The sequence below is a fragment of the Hyla sarda genome, unplaced genomic scaffold, assembly GCF_029499605.1.
Source record: "Hyla sarda isolate aHylSar1 unplaced genomic scaffold, aHylSar1.hap1 scaffold_173, whole genome shotgun sequence".
Taxonomy (NCBI): domain Eukaryota; kingdom Metazoa; phylum Chordata; class Amphibia; order Anura; family Hylidae; genus Hyla; species Hyla sarda.
Genome location: NW_026608371.1, coordinates 217,570 through 237,972, shown reverse-complemented (window position 1 = coordinate 237,972; position 20,403 = coordinate 217,570). Strand labels below are relative to the sequence as shown.

The following is a 20,403-nucleotide window of genomic DNA, read 5'->3' as shown; positions in this document are numbered from 1 at the left end:
ATGGCGAGGTAATGGGGGTCCCGCAGAAGAACAGGGACGAGTTTGGCATCTGGTCAGGAGCCTGGACGTTTTTGGTAAAACTTAAACGTTCAGGAAATACAGTTACCCATATTCCATCCTCTGCCTTTCTCGGCAGGGATCGTATCCAGATTTTCTACCGGGGTCAGCCGAAGCTCTGTCACAGATGTGGTGACCCCACACACTTCAGTGCAAACTGTACGGTGCAGAAATGTGCCTTGTGTGGGGGTGTAGGCCATCTTGCCGCATCTTGTGCAGAGATTAGGTGTCACCTGTGTGGTGACTTAGGTCACCCATTCAGTCGTTGCCCTCGTTCTTTCGCTAATGCAGTCTTGTCCCCAGCGGGTGAAGATAACGAGCCGGAATCTGCTGGGGAGAGGACTAGCAGGGGTGGAGGAACTGAGGGGTCAGTGAGGAACAGCAAGAGAAAGACACCAGCCCAACTAAGACGTCTTGATAAACGCCAAAGGGATAGGGTGATGGGGAAAGCCCGGGTTACTGGGACGACCTCTCATTCTGTCCCAGAGGCCAACCTTGCTGCTGAGACCCTGAGGGATGGCGAGCTGAATGAGGAGGTCAGGAGGATCCAGAATGAGGAAGGTGCCATCTCCTCAGATAGCGTGGAGGAGGAGGATGTGGGATGGCAGAAGGAGACACGAAAGCGGGGTACAAGTAAAAAAAAAAAGGGAGATTTGAGATCTTCTCCCACCCTGGTCCAGGTGCCAAAGGAAGGCAAAACTGACTCCCCTCTGGTTGGCCTTTCCAATCGATTCCGACCCCTCAGGGACATCTCCTCCTCTTCTTCGGAAGGGGAGGATGAGGGGGAGGTGGCAGAGGGGCTTCCAGGGGGCGCCGAGTCCTCTTCCCCTGGGGAGGTTATGTCCTCGGGGGAAGGGACTGGCCTAGAATCTGGAGACGGGGAAAGTAAAACGACGTCTGGTGAGATGGACACTTCCATTTCTCTAAAGAGGGTGAAGAGTTCTTCTGATGTGGAGGGTGAGAAGGGGAGTGGGAAAAAGAAAGCTGTCTAACTCAATCACCCTTGATGGCGGCACCCTCTCCGTTGACTCTGGCATCCATTAATGTTGCCAGCATTAAGTCAGATACAGCTCGATTTGCGGCCTATGATTTTTTTGCCCATATTAATGCTGATATTTTATTTTTGCAGGAGACCAGGCTAACAGATATGTCATCTATCTACAAGGCTAAAAGAGAGTGGAGGAATGGGCCCTCCTACTGGTCTCTTGGGGCCGAGCCGTATAGCGGAGTGGCGGTCCTTTTTACCGCAGCGGTAGAATGCCGACGGGTTATCGAGTTAGAAATGGGGAGGTGCCTGATCTTAGATGTCCTCATGAAGGGACAAGAACTTCGCCTTATTAACATCTACGGCCCACAGTCTAAGTGGGACCGGAAGTGCCTCTTTATGAGGATCAAGCCCTATCTTTTTACAAGTCGGCAGGTGGTCTTTGGAGGGGACTTTAATGCTGTCATGAGGCCCCAAGACAGGGGAGGTGCCAGAGACAAGCTGACTTATGATAGCGTCGCCCTTAATAGCATAGCGAGTGAGGCTCGCCTGGTGGATGTCCACATCCGGCACACCCCAGGCCACGCGGGATTCACCTATCATAGGGGTAGTTGTAGGTCTAGGATAGACAGGTTTTATTTAAAGGAGGAAGCCGTCTCTTCAGCAGTGTCTGTTGTTGAGGTGGAGTTCTCCGATCACTGTTTAATTTTGTTTTCTCTGAATGTCACAGAGACCCCCCGGATGGGCAGAGGCTACTGGAAGCTGAATTCGTCTCTCTTGGAAGAAGCGGAGATAAGACAGTCCTTTGAGGATTTTCTTCAGAGCCAGGTACCATTGCTGGGCCTTTGTAACAGTAAGTCAGAGTGGTGGGAGATCTTCAAGGAAAGGGTTGCGAGATTCTTCCGCCAGCTCTCGGGCCTCAGAAGCCTAAATAGGTACCGCTTGTACCAGGGCCTGAGGAAGAAATTTGAGAACCTTGTCTCGACTGGAGGTAGTCGTGATGATATCTCCAGAGTGAAGTCCTTGCTGATGAAGTGCCAGTACGATAGGCACGCATCTTTGGTTTTTGAGAGGGATTACGGGAAGTACCGCTCGCCCGACCCTTACAGAAACTGCAAGATGTCAGTGAATAGTAAAATAGTCTCAGGACTGATTGATAGTACGGGATCCTTGAAAAGGTCCAGATCAGGGATCCTGGAGGTCGTCAGATCCTTCTACTCGCACCTCTTGGGAAGGAAGGATCTAGATCGAGATAAGGTATCAGCTTTCATGGCTGAAACCATCCCTGAACCAGGAGTAGACCCCTCTCTTGACGTTTTGACAGAGATGATCCGGGAAGAGGAAGTCAGGATGGCTATTGATGGGCTTGCCCTCAAGAAGTCACCCGGTCCGGATGGCTTAACATCTGAGTTCTATAAGACCTTTAAGGACACTTTGGTTCCCCTCTTGACCGCGGTTTTTAATGAGTGTCTATCCTCGGGCACTCTGCCAAAGTCAATGAGGAGGTCAGCGCTGATCATCCTGTCAAAGGGTAAAGACCCGTCCCACATTGAGAATTGGCGTCCCATAGCACTTCTCAATGCGGACAGAAAGATTCTGGCAAAAGTGCTGTTTAACCGGCTGGTGGAGTTTGCACCCCGGCTCCTTTCGGGGGCTCAGCATTGCTCTGTTCCGGGCCGCAGTACATTTAGTGCTGTGCTCAGTGTCCGAGAGGCTGTGGAGCATCGTAGGGCTGGCCACTGGAAGGGGTACTTGCTGTCCTTGGATCAGGCAAAAGCGTTTGATCGGGTTAACCATGAGTACCTCTGGTCTGTCCTTCTGAGATATGGCCTGCCAGGGGGTTTTGTTGATTGGCTTAAGACCTTGTATGTAGGGGCAGAGAGTTTCCCGCTTGTGAATGGTTGGATTGGCCGCTCTTTTGAGGTTGGGTCTGGTGTCCGTCAGGGTTGTCCTTTGAGCCCTTTGCTGTACGTGTTTGCAATCGATCCTTTCCTTAGAAGGATTGGTTGTGGACCGTTGGCGGGGGTGAGAATGGACCTGGCGGTGCCGGATTCGGCTCTGAGGGTGGTAGCGTACGCTGATGATATCACCGTGTTTGTCTCCTCACAAGAGGAGGGCAGATGGGTGGTGTCAGAGGTGGACCGCTACTCGGAGGTATCCGGGTCCAAGATCAATCAGGATAAGTGTGAGAGTCTCTGGCTGGGAGGGGGAGATCCTGATTTTAATCTCCCGGACGCCCTTCCAGAGCCCCAGGAATCCGCAAAAGTCCTCGGCATCGAATTTGGTCAAGGGGATTACCCCAAACAAAACTGGGACAGCAGGCTTAAGATCGCCGCTCAGAAGGTGGATCAGTGGAAGGGTTGGTCTTTGACCCTCCGGGAAAGGGTTAACCTGATGAAAACTTTCCTGCTCCCTTTGCTGATATATCTGGGCAGTGTATGCATGTTGCCAGAACCTCTTTGGACCCGGGTCTACAGTGTGTTCTTCCAAATGTTATGGGGGAATAGACTGAACCTAGTGAAGAGGGAGGTTACTTACCGTACGAGGAGACTAGGGGGGTTGTGTATGGTCAACCCTGTGGTGTTCCTAGTGAATACCTTTCTTAAGACCAATATAGCAAACCTCTGGTCAGAGAGGGCTCCTCCGTGGGTATCCTCCTGTAGGGGATGGTTTTGGCCTTTCTTCCAGGAATGGGAGACAGGAGGGCAAGTGAAGGATCTTCGCACACCACACGGGCATCTCCCGGCTTACGCTACCCCGGCTCTGAAGGTTATTCGTCGGTGGGGTCTGGGGATGTGGGAGATTAGGACTCTGTCGAGGAAATTCCTTGACAAGAGGGTCCTGTCTTCTCATTTCCAGAGGCCATTGGCGCTCAAGGACTGCCCAAGTCGGGATCTGGAGGTGGGTTTAGAGCTTTTGAATTCTATCAGGATCCCCTTGAAGTTTTGGGACTTGACTTGGCGCTGCTTCCATGGGAAACTGTGTGTGAGGGACAATCTGAAGTGCAGGAGCTCTGATGACCGGGGATGTCCCCGCGAAGAGTGTGGAGGCATGCTGGAAAGCATGGAGCATTTTCTGCTTCATTGTCCCTTTAACACAGAGGTTTACAACAGGGTGGGCGCTTCCATTGGTTGGCCTCGGCTGGCCAGTCTCTCCTATGCGGAATGGGCCTATGGGGCATTCAGAAACCTTGGAGGCTGGGACCAGTGCACTTTATTCCTAGTCAGCTCAGTGGTCAGGTATTACACGTGGAACGCACGGTGTTTAGTGTCGACGCAGCGTAAAATCCTCCCTGTGGGTGACCTGGTGAAGGTGCGTTCTCTGGAGTACGAGAGGCTGGGTGCTGGCAGGGCCTCTCGTCTGTGGAGGGGCTCTGCCTTTAAAGTGCCTTAGCCTGTTGTCTCCCCCTGGTGGTGGGCTGATGCTGGCACATTAGTCTTTTTGTTTTGTGCTGTAGATATATGGTGATATAGGGCTTGCAGGCACTGAACTTGAGCTTTAGTGGTTTGTGTGATTGAAAAGCCTTATTGTTGTTTGTTGTTTGGTTTGTATAGTTTGTATTATTTTGTATATATTTGTTTTGTTTGTACATTTATGTATATGTGTATATATGTATATATATTGTTTTTTTTCTAGGGGTTGTGTTGGGGTTTAGTGTTAGGTTGGGTGGTGGGTAGATGGGGGGAGGGGGGTTTCTGTGTGGGACCTTTTTATTTAAAAAAAAAAAAAAAAATCCTGGACTGGTTCATGGACGTCTGTTATCATGTACTGGGGGCATGGGATGCGGGACCAGCTCAGGGCCAAAAAAAAATAAAAAAAAATTGGTATATTCTGTTTTTCTGTTTGCGGTGTTTGTTGGTGGTTTGACACATATTTATTATTTTGGGTGGTGAAATGCAACCGGACCAGTTTTTAGTTATTATTGTTGTTATTATTATTACTGTAAGTATTATTATTATTGTAGAGTGTTTAGTAGTTGTTGTTATTATAGCGGTGTGTTTGGTGAGAATGAGGCTGGACCAGAAGATACTTGGTTGGACATTTTTGGACTAATATGGACTCATTATTGTATATATTATACAGGTGTATGTTGTTTGTATTATTGTTATGGTGATGTTCGTTCTTTTTGTAATGTTTTATATTTTTTTAATAAAAGATCTACAGGATATAACTCAGGATTAGTACAGGATAAGTAATGTAATGTATGTACACAGTGACCTCACCAGCAGAGTAGTGAGTGCAGCTCTGGAGTATAATACAGGATATAACTCAGGATCAGTACAGGATAAGTAATGTAATGTATGTACACAGTGACCTCACCAGCAGAATAGTGAGTACAGCTCTGGAGTATAATACAGGATATAACTCAGGATCAGTACAGGATAAGTAATATAATGTATATACACAGTGACCTCACCAGCAGAATAGTGAGTACAGCTCTGGAGTATAATACAGGATATAACTCAGGATCAGTACAGGATAAGTAATGTAATGTATGTACACAGTGACCTCACCAGCAGAATAGTGAGTACAGCTCTGGAGTATAATACAGGATATAACTCAGGATCAGTACAGGATAAGTAATATAATGTATATACACAGTGACCTCACCAGCAGAATAGTGAGTACAGCTCTGGAGTATAATACAGGATATAACTCAGGATCAGTACAGGATAAGTAATGTAATGTATGTACACAGTGACCTCACCAGCAGAGTAGTGAGTACAGCTCTGGAGTCTGGCCACTAGAGGGAGCATCTTCCTGTTTGAGCTTCCTGTGAGCGTTTGGTGTGCTCGACCTTGAGAGTGATCCACCTCTCTCCCAAGAGCGACCTTCCTTTCCCCAGAAGGAGGGTTCGTTTCCTGGTATGAGCGAGGAGCGGAGAACCCCAACACCTGCCCCCCGAAGTAGGTCCGCGGGGGGGAGGGGGAGCCAGCGACCAGTTGCAGAGGGACCAGCATCAGGAACTGCACCAGAGGTCTCTGGGTTAAGGCGCTCTGCCAGGAGATGCAGCGATGTATCTCCAGCACCTCCTGAGCCCATGGAGACGAAGAGTAGCCGCAAGGCTGCTCCAACAAAAGGTACTACAGGTACTATGGACTGTGATACTCCTCCTGGAGCAAAGCCAAATGCCCATGGAGGTGTGGAGGAGGATTGGGCAATGCCCAGGGCCCAGGAGCCTGGAACCACCTATGGATCCCGTGTTGCAGAGATACTTCAGGGATATAAAGGAGCAGCTTGTATAGGTTCCAGGAGGAGGTACAGGAGGCAAAAGCCTTAATGGAAACTGCGTCAAAACGCCAGAAGGCTGAGCTGTCAGCAAGGATTAAACAGCTTAAAACCAGCATCAGCAATCTAAAGAAAAGGAAAACTTTTATTTTGGAGAACAGCGGGCCATTTAAAGAAAAGCTTCAGAATGAAGATCGCTTTGCAGAAAAGGAGAGGGAGAAGCAAAGAAAGCTGAGGGGGCTTCAGCCACGGGTGGAGGAGGAAGGAGACGTTGCGGAGGCCGATAATGTTGAGCCAAATCCACCCGGGGGTCTGCAACATCTCACCCCATACAGTGGGCTCCCTGCAGGGCAAGTGGCAATGTCATCTGGCTGCGGCCCTGGTGGTTCGGGGGATGAGAGTAGCACCAGTCACCAGGGAGGGGCGCTGATGGCCCAGATCCAGCTCCTGGAGTCCCCAGGTCGCCTCCAGGACTTCACGTTTGGACATGAGTTACCAGAGGAGGCACCTGGGGGAAGGAAAAAGAAGAAGTCAAAGAAGACCAAGCTCCAGGAGCAGGTAACATTTGTATATACCCCCCTCCCCTGAGCCCCCCGGACTGGCGCAGGGTCAGCGCACTGTGTGAACCCCATTTCTCAGCCCAGCCAGTTCTGCTGTGGACTCAGTGCAGGAGAGTGGGGAGAGTATGGAGTCTAGTGTGGCGGTGAGCTCCATAGCTGTTTGCAGTAACAGTGGTGGAGCAGACAGTGTATCGGCTGTGAGGTCGGACAGTGATATTTGCCCAGCGATGGGCAGTAAAGGCTCTGGCACATTGGGTTGCTCCCTAACGGGAGGGGGGGGGCGATTTTGTGCCAGAGTAGGTTGCGGGAGCTCCGGTGGCTCTGAGCGTTGGCACTGCTGTTCCTTTGGAGCAGCGGTGTCGTCGTGGAGGAGCTGCCGGGGCTAAGATGTCTTCGCCTCCCAGAAAGACTGGACTTAAACCCCTATTTTGTATTGGCGCCGCTGATCCAGATCAGCGGCGCCCAGGAGCAGGAAACTCCAGTACTGATGAGGCGGAGGGTACCAATAAAAACAGGGCTGGGGCCGCTAATAAGCAGGCTAGGCAGGCTTCCCGGTCCTTGTATAAGGGACCGGTGACCTGTCCTGTGGTGGTGGCTCCAGCTCTGGTACCCAGTGATGCTGATGGTACAAAATCTGCACCAGAACGCACCGGTCCAGCCAGTATGAGTGAGAAAGTTAATGTAAGAGTGAATGAAGGAGTGAATGTATCTGTTAATAATCTGTCTGGGGCTTTGAATGGTGGTTTGGGCTGTAGCACGGGTGGAGGTATGGGGGGCACATTAGCTAAAACATGTGACAATGGTTTGGGTATGGATTATGTGGAGGAGGGTGGTGAAGGGGCACAGATTAGTGGTGGGGATGTAGGGCCTGGTCCAGTTGCACCCCCAGCTGTGGCAGCACCGGTACGCAGCTACGCAAATGTCACCACTGGGGGGAGGGGGGCACCTTCCTCGTCCTCTGGCTCTAGGGAGAGCAGTTTGCAGCAGCGTCTCCTGGGGGCCTAAAGGAGAGGGGAGAGATCGATCAATGTAGAGGGTAGGGAGGTTGATCTATCCTCCTGGATAGAGAGACATGGTCTTTCAGCCTTCCGAGAGGAAAGAGGGGGGGATAATGTGTGGTCCCTCCCTACAGCCGGGCCAGGTGGTCTCCGTAGGAATGTGGTCCGGCTGAGGTGGAGAGGCAGTGATACATGTCCTCCAAGATCTAAAGTTGTTGAGCTTCTGCTGAAGTTGGGCTTTAAGGCAGCTGACATCTACGCCTTAATACATCCTTATGGTACCCCTGAGTTTGATATCAGCTTTGTTCGGCCGGAGGGGCTTGAGCTCTTCTGGTCGAATTATGAGCTGGTAAAGAACCAACCCGGCTGGCGAGACTTTGCCATTCAGGCGGTGTCTCGCCAAAATAATGTCAAGAAAGTGACCGTTTTAACCCGTAACAAATCACTCTCTTGTATTGACATCATGACGTGGCTAGGTCGGTATGGAGAGGTGGTGGAGGTCCCAAAAAAGAACAGGGATGAATATGGCATCTGGTCAGGGGCCTGGACGTTTATGGTCAAACTGAGGCGTTCAGGAAACACAGTTACCCATATACCATCTGCGACCTTCCTCGGAAGAGATCGTATCCAGATATTCTACCAGGGTCAGCCGAAGCCAATTGCACTGTGCAGAAGTGCACTCTGTGTGGGGAAATAGGTCATCTCGCTGCATCTTGTGCAGAGATTAGGTGTCACCTGTGTGGTGACTTAGGTCACCCATTCAGTCGCTGCCCTCGTTCCTTTGTCAACGCGGTTGTTGCCCCGGTGGGAGTAAGCCTTGAGGTGGATTCTGCTGGGGCGATGGCCGTCGGGGATGAAGGGGTGCAGGGGCCAGGGAAGAAAAGTAAGCAGAAGACGCCTGCCCAACTGAGGCGTCTCAAGAAGCGCCAAAGGGATAGGGAGATTCAGGACTCACAGGAGCATCAACCAACTGGGGTGACTCCTGATCCTGTCCCTGCGGCCAGTCTTACTGCTGAGGCCCTGGGGGATAGTGAACTGTATGAGGAGATTGGGAGGATCCACAAAGAGGGGGATGCCGTCTCCTCACTGTCCTCCCATGGTGAGAGCGCGGATGAGGACAGTGGGGGATGGGCAGAAACAAAGCGGGGTACTTGGAGGAATAAAAAAAGAGGAGGAGATGTAATATCTTCTCCCACCCGCCAGATGCCAAAGCAAGGTACAACTGATCTCCCTCTGATTGGTCTCTCCAACCGGTTCCGAGCCCTACGCGACATTTCCTCTTCGGAGGGGGAGGAGGCGGGGGGGGGGGGAGGTTCCGGATGTTGCGGGGGGGCTCACAGGAGACGCTGAGTCCTCTCTCCCTGGGGAATCTATGTCTTCGGGGGGGGGGGGGACTGGCCCAGAGTCAGGGGACGAGGAAAATGTATATAATGGGAAAATGGACACATCCATCTCACTAAAAAGGGGTAAACCATCATCTGATGAGGAGGGTGGTGGGGTGGATGGGAAGGATGGTGGGAAAAAGAAAGCTGTCTAACTCAATCACCCTCGATGCCGGCACCCTCTCCGTTGACTCTGGCATCCATTAATGTTGCCAGCATTAAGTCAGATACAGCTCGATTTGCGGCCTATGATTTTTTTGCCCATATTAATGCTGATATTTTATTTTTGCAGGAGACCAGGCTAACAGATATGTCATCTATCTACAAGGCTAAAAGAGAGTGGAGGAATGGGCCCTCCTACTGGTCTCTTGGGGCCGAGCCGTATAGCGGAGTGGCGGTCCTTTTTATCGCAGCAGTAGAATGCCGACGGGTTATCGAGTTAGAAATGGGGAGGTGCCTGATCTTAGATGTCCTCATGAAGGGACAAGAACTTCGCCTTATTAATATCTACGGCCCACAGTCTAAGTGGGACCAGAAGTGTCTCTTTATGAGGATCAAGCCCTATCTTTTTACAAGTCGGCAGGTGGTCTTTGGAGGGGACTTCAATGCTGTCACGAGGCCCCAAGATAGGGGAGGTTCCAGAGACAAGCTGACTTATGATAGCGTCGCCCTAAATAGCATAGCAAGTGAGGCTCGCCTGGTGGATGTCCACATCCGGTACACCCCAGGCCACGCGGGATTCACCTATCATAGGGGTAGTTGTAGGTCTAGGATAGACAGGTTTTATTTGAAGGAGGAAGCCGTCTCTTCAGCAGTGTCTGTTGTTGAGGTGGAGTTCTCCGATCACTGTTTAATTTTGTTTTCTCTGAATGTCGCAGAGACCCCCCGGATGGGCAGAGGCTATTGGAAGCTGAATTCGTCTCTCTTGGAAGAAGCGGAGATAAGACAGTCCTTTGAGGATTTTCTTCAGAGCCAGGTACCATTGCTGGGCCTTTGTAGCAGTAAGTCAGAGTGGTGGGAGATCTTCAAGAAAAGGGTTGCGAGATTCTTCCGCCAGCTCTCGGGCCTCAAAAGCCTAAACAGGTACCGCTTGTACCAGGGCCTGAGGAAGAAACTTGAGAACCTTGTCTCGACTGGAGGTAGTCGTGATGATATCTCCAGAGTGAAGTCCTTGCTGATGAAGTGCCAGTACGACAGACACGCATCTTTGGTTTTTTAGAGGGATTACGGGAAGTACCGCTCGCCCGACCCTTACAGAAACTGCAAGATGTCAGTGAATAGTAAAATAGTCTCAGGACTGATTGATAGTACTGGATCCTTGAAAAGGTCCAGATCAGGGATCCTGGAGGTCGTCAGATCCTTCTACTCGCACCTCTTGGGAAGGAAGGATCTAGATCGAGATAAGGTATCAGCTTTCTTGGCTGAAACCATCCCTGAACCAGGAGTAGACCCCTCTCTTGACGTTTTGACAGAGATGATCCGGGAAGAGGAAGTCAGGATGGCTATTGATGGGCTTGCCCTCAAGAAGTCACCCGGTCCGGATGGCTTAACATCTGAGTTCTACAAGACCTTTAAGTACACTTTGGTTCCCCTCTTGACTGCGGTTTTTAACCTCTTCAGGACATAGGGCGTATGGATACGCCCTGCATCCCGAGTCCTTAAGGACCGAGGGCGTATCCATACGCCCGTGGGAATTCCGGCCCCCACCGCTAGCCGGTTGGGGACCGGAGCCGGATGCCTGCTGAAATCGTTCAGCAGGCATCCCGGCATATCGCCCAGGGGGGTCATTATGTCCCCCCATGTCGGCGATCGCCGCAGATCACTGGACAATTCAGTCCAGCGATCTGCGGCGATTCCGGGTCAATCGGGTCTCCAGTGACCCGGTGACCCGGAATTACTGGCTGTTCGGGGCCGTCTCTGACGGCCCCGAACAGCCAGAGCCTGCAGGGGTGAGGTGGCACTGGTGCCACCTCACGATCGCCCTGATTCGTCGGCCGGATTACCGGCCGACCAATCAGGGCGCCTGCTGCGGGTGTCACTCCCGCACCCGCTCCGCCCCTCTTCTGGAGGACGTGAGCGGGTGCGGGACGTGCACCCCGGGTGCTGGGGACCCCGATCCCGGCGCCCCTGTTGGGATCGGGGCCCCAGGAGCAGCGGCGGCGGCGGAGACGACGAGGGACTGACCTGTGCGGCTGGATCGGTGGAGGTGAGTGACAGCCTCCTGCTGTTGCTTAGCAACAGCTCCCAGCATGCAAAAAGGGCATGCTGGGAGCTGTAGTTATGCAACAGCAGGAGGCAGACCACCACAACTCCCAGCATTCCCTTATGGGCATGCTGGGACTTATGGTTTTGCAACAGCTGGAGGCACATTCTTTCTATGGAAAAGTGTACCTTCAGCTGTTGTATAACTACAACTCCCAGCTTGCACAAACAGCTAAAGTGCATGCTGGGAGTTGTAGTGGTGCATCTGCTGGTTGCATAACTACAACTCCCAGCATGCCCGTTGGCTGTCGGTGACTGCTGAGAGTTGTAGTTTTGCAACAGCTGAAGGCACACTGGTTGTGAAACTCAGAGTTTTTTTTTACCTAACTCAGTGTTTCACGACCGGTGTGCCTCCAGCTGTTGCAAACTACAACTCTCAGCAGTCACCATACACCATGCACCGTACATGCTGGGAGTTGTAGTTTTGCAACAGCTGGAGGCACACTGGTTGTGAAACACTGAGTTAGGTCACAAACTCAGTGATACATAACCAGTGTGCCTACAGCTGTTGCAAAACTGCAACTCTCAGCAGTCACCGACAGCCAACGGGCATGCTGGGAGTTGTAGTTATGCAACAGCTGGATGTCCCCCCCAATGTGAACGTACAGGGTACACTCACATGGGCGGAGGATTACAGTAAGTATCTGGCTGCAAGTTTGAGCTGCCGCAAACTTTCTGCTGCAGCTCAAATTGCCAGCGAGAAACTACTGTGAACCCCCGTCCGTGCGACTGTACCCTAAAAACACTACACTACACTACCACAAAAAATAAAATAAAAAGTAAAAAACACTACGTATACACATACCCCTACACAGCCCCCCTCCCCTCCCCAATAAAAATGAAAAACGTCTGGTACGCCACTGTTTCCAGAACGGAACCTCAAGCTGTTGCAAAACAACTCCCAGTATTGTCGGACAGCCGTTGACTGTCCAGGCATGCTGGGAGTTTTGCAACAGCTGGAGGCACCCTGTTTGGGAATCACTGGCGTAGAATACCCCTATGTCCACCCCTATGCAATCCCTAATTTAGGCCTCAAATGCGCATGGCGCTCTCACTTTGGAGCCCTGTCGTATTTCAAGGCAACAGTTTAGGGTCACATATGGGGTATCGCCGTACTCGGGAGAAATTGTGTTACAAATTTTGGGGGGTATTTTCTGCTTTTACCCTTTTTAAAAATGTTAAATTTTTGGGAAAACAAGCATTTTAGGTAAAAAAAAATTTATTTTTTTTTACATATGCAAAAGTCGTGAAACACCTGTGGGGTATAAAGGTTCACTTAACCCCTTGTTACGTTCCCCGAGGGGTCTAGTTTCCAAAATGGTATGCCATGTGGGGGGTTTTTTGCTGTCCTGGCACCATAGGGGCTTCCTAAATGCGGCATGCCCCCAGAGAAAAATTTGCGTTCAAAAAGCCAAATGTGACTCCTTCTCTTCCGAGACCTGTAGTGCGCCAGCAGAGCACTTTTCACCCCCATATGGGGTGTTTTCTGAATCGGGAGAAATTGGGCTTCAAATTTTTAGGGGTATTTTCTGCTATTACCCTTTTTAAAAATAAAATTTTTTTGGGAAAACAAGCATTTTAGGTAAAAAATTTTTTTTTTTTTTTACATTTGCAAAAGTCGTGAAACACCTGTGGGGTATTAAGGTTCACTTTATCCCATGTTACATTCCCCGAGGGGTCTAGTTTCCAAAATGGTATGCCATGTGGTTTTTTTTTGCTGTTCTGGCACCATAAGGGCTTCCTAAAGGTAACATGCCCGCCAAAAACCATTTCAGAAAAATGTACTCTCCAAAATCCCCTTGTCGCTCCTTCCCTTCTGAGCCCTCTACTGCGCCCGCCGAACACTTTACATAGACATATGAGGTATGTGCTTACTCGAGAGAAATTGGGCTACAAATACAAGTAAAAATTTTGTCCTTTTACCCCTTGTAAAAATTCAAAAATTGGGTCTGCAAGAACATGTGAGTGTAAAAAATGAAGATTGTGAATTTTCTCCTTCACTTTGCTTCTATTCCTGTGAAACACCTAAAGGGTTAAAACGCTGACTGAATGTCATTTTGAATACTTTTGGGGGTGTAGTTTTTATAATGGGGTCATTTATGGGGTATTTCTAATATGAAGACCCTTCAAATCCACTTCAAACCTGAACTGGTCCCTGAAAAATAGTGAGTTTGAAAATTTTGTGAAAAATCGGAAAATTGCTGCTGACCGTTGAAGCCCTCTGGTGCCTTCCAAAAGTAAAAACACGTCAATTTTATGATGCAAACATAAAGTAGACATATTGTATATGTGAACCAAAAAAAAATGTATTCGTAATATCATTTTTCCTTACAAGCAGAGAGCTTCAAAGTTAGAAAAATGCAAAATTTTCAAATTTTTCATCAAATTTACGGATTTTTCACCAAGAAATGATGCAAGTATCGACAAAAATTTACCACTATGTTAAAGTAGAATATGTCACGAAAAAACAATCTCGGAATCAGAATGATAACTAAAAGCATTCCAGAGTTATTAATGTTTAAAGTGACAGTGGTCAGATGTGCAAAAAACGCTCCGGTCCTTAAGGCCAAAATGGGCTCCGTCCTGAAGGGGTTAATGAGTGTCTATCCTCGGGCACTCTGCCAAAGACAATGAGGAGGTCAGCGCTGATCATCTTGTCAAAGGGTAAAGACCCGTCCCACATTGAGAATTGGCGTCCCATAGCTCTTCTCAATGCGGACAGAAAGATTCTGGCAAAAGTGCTGTTTAACCGGCTGGTGGAGTTTGCACCCCGGCTCCTTTCGGGGGCTCAGCATTGCTCTGTTCCGGGCCGCAGTACATTTAGTGCTGTGCTCAGTGTCCGAGAGGCTGTGGAGCAGGGTAGGGCTGGCCACTGGAAGGGGTACTTGCTGTCCTTGGATCAGGCAAAAGCGTTTGATCGGGTTAACCATGAGTACCTCTGGTCTGTCCTTCTGAGATATGGTCTGCCGGGGGGGTTTGTTGATTGGCTTAAGACCTTGTATGTAGGGGCAGAGAGTTTCCCGCTTGTGAATGGTTGGATTGGCCGCTCTTTTGAGGTTGGGTCTGGTGTCCGTCAGGGTTGTCCTTTAAGCCCTTTGCTGTACATGTTTGCAATTGATCCTTTCCTTAGGAGGATTGATTGTGGACCGTTGGCGGGGGTGAGAATGGACCTGGTGGTGCCGGATTCGGCTCTGAGGGAGGTAGCGTATGCTGATGATGTCACTGTGTTTGTCTCCTCACAAGAGGAGGTCAGATGGGTGATGTCAGAGGTGGACCGCTACTCTGAGGCATCCGGGTCCAAGATCAACCAGGATAAGTGTGAGAGTCTCTGGCTGGGAGGGGGAGATCCTAGTTTTGATCTCCCGGACGCCCTTCCAGAGCCCCAGGAATCCGCAAAAGTTCTCGGCATTGAATTTGGCCAAGGGGATTACCCCAAACAAAACTGGGACAGCAGGCTTAAGATCGCCGCTCAGAAGGTGGATCAGTGGAAGGGTTGGTCTTTGACCCTCCGGGAAAGGGTTAACCTGATCAAAACATTCCTGCTCCCTTTGTTGATATACCTGGGCAGTGTATGTATGTTGCCAGAACCTCTTTGGACCCGGGTCTACAGTGTGTTCTTCCAAATGTTATGGGGGAATAGACTGAACCTAGTGAAGAGGGAGGTTACTTACCGTACGAGGAGACTAGGGGGGTTGTGTATGGTCAACCCCGTGGTATTCCTAGTGAATACCTTTCTTAAGACCAATATAGCAAACCTCTGGTCAGAGAGGGCTCCTCCGTGGGTATCCTCCTGTAGGGGATGGTTTCGGCCTTTCTTCCAGGAATGGGAGACAGGAGGGCAAGTGAAGGATCTTCGCACACCACACGGGCATCTCCCGGCTTACGCTACCCCGGTTCTGAAGGTTATTCGTCGGTGGGGTCTGGGGATGTGGGAGATTATGACTCTGTCGAGGAAATTCCTTGACAAGGGGGTCCTGTCTTCTCATTTCCAGAGGCCATTGGCGCTCAAGGACTGCCCAAGTCGGGATCTGGAGGTGGGTTTAGAGCTTTTGAATTCTATCAGGATCCCCTTGAAGTTTTGGGACTTGACTTGGCGCTGCTTCCATGGGAAACTGTGTGTGAGGGACAATCTGAAGTGCAGGAGCTCTGATGACCGGGGATGTCCCCGCGAAGAGTGTGGAGGCATGCTGGAAAGCATGGAGCATTTTCTGCTTCATTGTCCCTTTAACACAGAGGTTTACACCAGGGTGGGCGCTTCCATTGGTTGGCCTCGGCTGGCCAGTCTCTCCTATGCGGAATGGGCCTATGGGGCATTCAGAAACCTTGGAGGCTGGGACCGGTGCACTTTATTCCTAGTCAGCTCAGTGATCAGGTACTACACGTGGAATGCACAGTGTTTAGTGTCGACGCAGCGTAAAATCCTCCCTGTGGATGTGGTGGTTAGGAATATTCTCGGTGACCTGGTGAAGGTGCGTTCTCTGGAGTACGAGAGGCTGGGTGCTGGCGGGGCCTCTCGTCTATGGAGGGGCTCTGCCTTTAAAGTGCCTTAGCCTGTTGTCTCCCCCTGGTGGTGGGCTGATGCTGGCACATTAGTCTTTTTGTTTTGAGCAGTTGGTTTATGGTAATATAGGGCTTGCAGGCGCTGAACTTGAGCTTTAGGGGTTTGTTGTTTGGCTTATATTGTTATATGTATTTGTTATTGTATTTATTGTTGTAGTCTATTTGTATACTTATGTATTGTATATATTGTTAGTCTGTGTATATTTTATGTAATGTATATATTGTATATATTGTGTGATGCCACCTGGGGTTTGGGTTTAGTTTAGGTTGGGTGGTGGGTTAAAAGGGGGGAGGGGGTTTGTATGGGACTTTTATATATACAGAAAATCCTGGACTGGTTCATGGACGTCTGGTAACATGTACTGGGGGCATGGGATGCGGGACCAGCTCAGGGCCAAAATAAATAAATAAGTGGTGTTATTTTGTTTGTGTTGGTTTTTATTATTTTGTATATATTATTGTTGTTGTTGTTGTTGTTGTTGTTAGTCTTTTTGGTATATTATTGGTATTGGGTTTTTGGTATTGCAACTGGGCCAGGAAATTCACATTTAGTATTAGTGTATATTAGTGTATATAGTTTATTAGTATGGTATGGGTATAATGGGTATTATAGGAATATGTCTTTTGTAAATATTGTATATATTTGTTTGTGTGCAGGAATGAGTGTGGGGTGGACCGGTGTTGTATTTTATGCTATGGTGTTTGGTTTTATGATTCGTTATATTGATATGTTCTGTCGGATATGATATGTTTATGTTTTGTAATTTTTTTATTGTTATGTTTGAAATTTTAATAAAAGATCTACAGGATATAACTCAGGATCAGTACAGGATAAGTAATGTAATGTATGTACACAGTGACCTCACCAGCAGAATAGTGAGTACAGCTCTGAAGTATAATACAGGATATAACTCAGGATCAGTACAGGATAAGTAATGTAATGTATGTACACAGTGACCTCACCAGCAGAATAGTGAGTACAGCTCTGAAGTATAATACAGGATATAACTCAGGATCAGTACAGGATAAGTAATGTAATGTACACAGTGACCTCACCAGCAGAATAGTGAGTACAGCTCTGGAGTATAATACAGGATATAACTCAGGATCAGTACAGGATAAGTAATGTAATGTACACAGTGACCTCACCAGCAGAATAGTGAGTGCAGCTCTGGGGTATAATACAGGATATAACTCAGGATCAGTACAGGATAAGTAATGTAATGTATGTACACAGTGACCTCACCAGCAGAATAGTGAGTACAGCTCTGGGGTATAATACAGGATATAACTCAGGATCAGTACAGGATAAGTAATGTAATGTATGTACACAGTGACCTCACCAGCAGAATAGTGAGTACAGCTCTGGAGTATAATACAGGATATAACTCAGGATCAGTACAGGATAAGTAATGTAATGTATGTACACAGTGACCTCACCAGCAGAATAGTGAGTACAGCTCTGGAGTACAATACAGGATATAACTCAGGATCAGTACAGGATAAGTAATGTAATGTATGTACACCGTGACCTCACCAGCAGAATAGTGAGTACAGCTCTGGAGTATAATACAGGATATAACTCAGGATCAGTATTGTATGTCCAAAGTGATTGCATGATTATATGTATGCAGGGTGTAGTGCAGGGATCGGGGCAGTGCAGGGATCGGGGCTTGTAGTCTCACCCGATTGGTTTCTTGGCCTCTGTGAATTCCTGAATTACTCTCTGGACGTCTCCGTGGACAGAACAGGATTCACCATCGACTGCGAAGGACGATCTGCGACATATAAGATCAGTCAATGGCTCAAGTCAGTAAATGCCCCCCCCCCCCTCATACACACACTGCCCACCCTCCCCTCTCAAACACACACACACTCCCCGCCCCTCCCCCCACACACACACACACACACCTCGCCGCCCCCACACACAGTAATGACATAGACCTCAGTGGTATCACAGATCTCCGGTCCCCATCACTCACAGGTTCTTGGCCGCCCCGAAGCCTCCTGGGAATATAACTGCGTCGTGATTCTGAACTTTCAGCTGTGACAAGGCTGTGATGTCACCGCGAGCGATCCGAGCCGACTCCACCAAAACGTTCCTGCAGAGGAGAGCGCAACATCACCGCAATACAACTCTACAGTACATAACACCAGTCACCCCCACAGCTGCACTCACTATTCTGCTGTTACATGTATTATCCTCCAGAGCTGCACTCACTATTCTGCTGTTACATGTATTATCCTCCAGAGCTGCACTCACTATTCTGCTGTTACATCATGTCTTCTCCTCCAGAGCTGCACTCACTATTCTGCTGTTACATGTCTTATCCTCCAGAGCTGCACTCACTATTCTGCTGTTACATCATGTCTTATTCTCCAGAGCTGCACTCACTATTCTGCTGTTACATCATGTCTTCTCCTCCAGAGCTGCACTCACTATTCTGCTATTACATCATGTCTTATTCTCCAGAGCTGCACTCACTATTCTGCTGTTACATCATGTCTTCTCCTCCAGAGCTGCACTCACTATTCTGCTGTTACATCATGTCTTCTCCTCCAGAGCTGCACTCACTATTCTGCTGTTACATGTCTTATCCTCCAGAGCTGCACTCACTATTCTGCTGTTACATCATGTCTTATCCTCCAGAGCTGCACTCACTATTCTGCTGTTACATCAGGTCTTATCCTCCAGAGCTACACTCACTATTCTGCTGTTACATCATGTCTTATCCTCCAGAGCTGCACTCACTATTCTGCTGTTACATCATGTCTTATCCTCCAGAGCTGCACTCACTATTCTGCTGTACAGATATCAGCACAGGTGCCTGTTATGAGATGGCATCGTCTATAGGTGGCGCTCCGCACCTGCTCTCCTGGGAGGCTTCTCCCTTACTGTGGTCTATCACGTGCATCTGAGGAATATCCGGGGCGAACATCTTCACTTCTGCCCCCGCACGGCTCAGGTGAACCAGGATCCTGCAACAAAGAAAAGAGGGGCCCCGGGTGAGGAGTCCGGAGGAGTAATACCTGGGGACACCAGGGGGAGATCGCAAAAGAAACGCAATATTGTCCGTGTGCGACTACTGTGAGGGTGAAGGCCGCAAAACCCTGAGATTATCCCCTCCCACCCGTACGTCCGCCCCTCCGCCTCCCACCCGTGCGTCCCGCCCCTCCCCCCCCACCCGTGCGTCCCGCCCCTCCCCCCCCACCCGTGCGTCCCGCCCCTCCCCCCCACCCGTGTGTCCGCCCCTCCCCCCGTGCGTCCGCCCCTCCCCCCGTGCGTCCCGCCCTTCCCCCCCCACCCGTGCGTCCGCCCCTCCCCCCCCCGTGCGTCCCGCCCCTCCTCCTCCCCCCCGTGCGTCCCGCCCCTCCTCCTCCCACCCGTGCGTCCCGCCCCTCCGCCTCCCACCCGTACGTCCCGCCCCTCCGCCTCCCACCCGTACGTCCTGGATGGATTTTAACCATTTGTTTACTATATCACATATTCCCCAAATCGTGCAGCGCTAATCCCAAAGATAAAAAATCTTATAAATACTTACGCCGAAGCCTCATGGATTTCTGTTCCATCATAAACACCGCAACCGGACAGAACCTACAGTAATATAAAAGGTGCAAAATTACCATATAGTACAAAAAGTATAAACAACACTATTATACTCCAGAGCTGTACTCACTATTCTGCTGGTGAGGTCACTGTGTACATACATTACATTACTTATCCTGTACTGATCCTGAGTTATATCCTGTATTATACTCCAGAGCTGTACTCACTATTCTGCTGGTGAGGTCACTGTGTACATACATTACATTACTTATCCTGTACTGATCCTGAGTTATATCCTGTATTATACTCCAGAGCTGTACTCACTATTCTGCTGGTGAGGTCATGGTGTACATACATTACATTACTTATCCTGTACTGATCCTGAGTTATATCCTGTATTATACTCCAGAGCTGTACTCACTATTCTGCTGGTGAGGTCACTGTGTACATACATTACATTACTTATCCTGTACTGATCCTGAGTTATATCCTGTATTATACTCCAGAGCTGTACTCACTATTCTGCTGGTGAGGTCATGGTGTACATACATTACATTACTTATCCTGTACTGATCCTGAGTTATATCCTGTATTATACTCCAGAGCTGTACTCACTCTTCTGCTGGTGAGGTCACTGTGTACATACAATACATTACTTATCCTGTACTGATCCTGAGTTATATCCTGTATTATACTCCAGAGCTGTACTCACTCTTCTGCTGGTGAGGTCAGGTCACTGTGTACATATATTACATTATTTATCCTGTACTGATCCCGAGTTATATATCAGACAGGAGGCTCGTATCTTGCATTAAATCTTTCT

General features: G+C 49.3%; 1 protein-coding gene across 1 annotated transcript in view; it reads right to left on the bottom strand.

Moving 5' to 3' along the window:
• Positions 1-20,403, bottom strand: part of LOC130312785 (glutamine amidotransferase-like class 1 domain-containing protein 3, mitochondrial) — a 47,505-nt gene that overhangs the window by 11,061 nt on the left and 16,041 nt on the right. Inside the window, exons 2-5 of the mRNA XM_056552600.1 lie at positions 19,576-19,628; positions 18,902-19,012; positions 18,016-18,135; positions 17,719-17,811 (exon numbers count right to left, since the gene is read on the bottom strand). Coding sequence (XP_056408575.1) covers positions 17,719-17,811; positions 18,016-18,135; positions 18,902-19,012; positions 19,576-19,628 — 377 coding nt within the window. The remainder of the gene's footprint in view (positions 1-17,718; positions 17,812-18,015; positions 18,136-18,901; positions 19,013-19,575; positions 19,629-20,403) is intronic.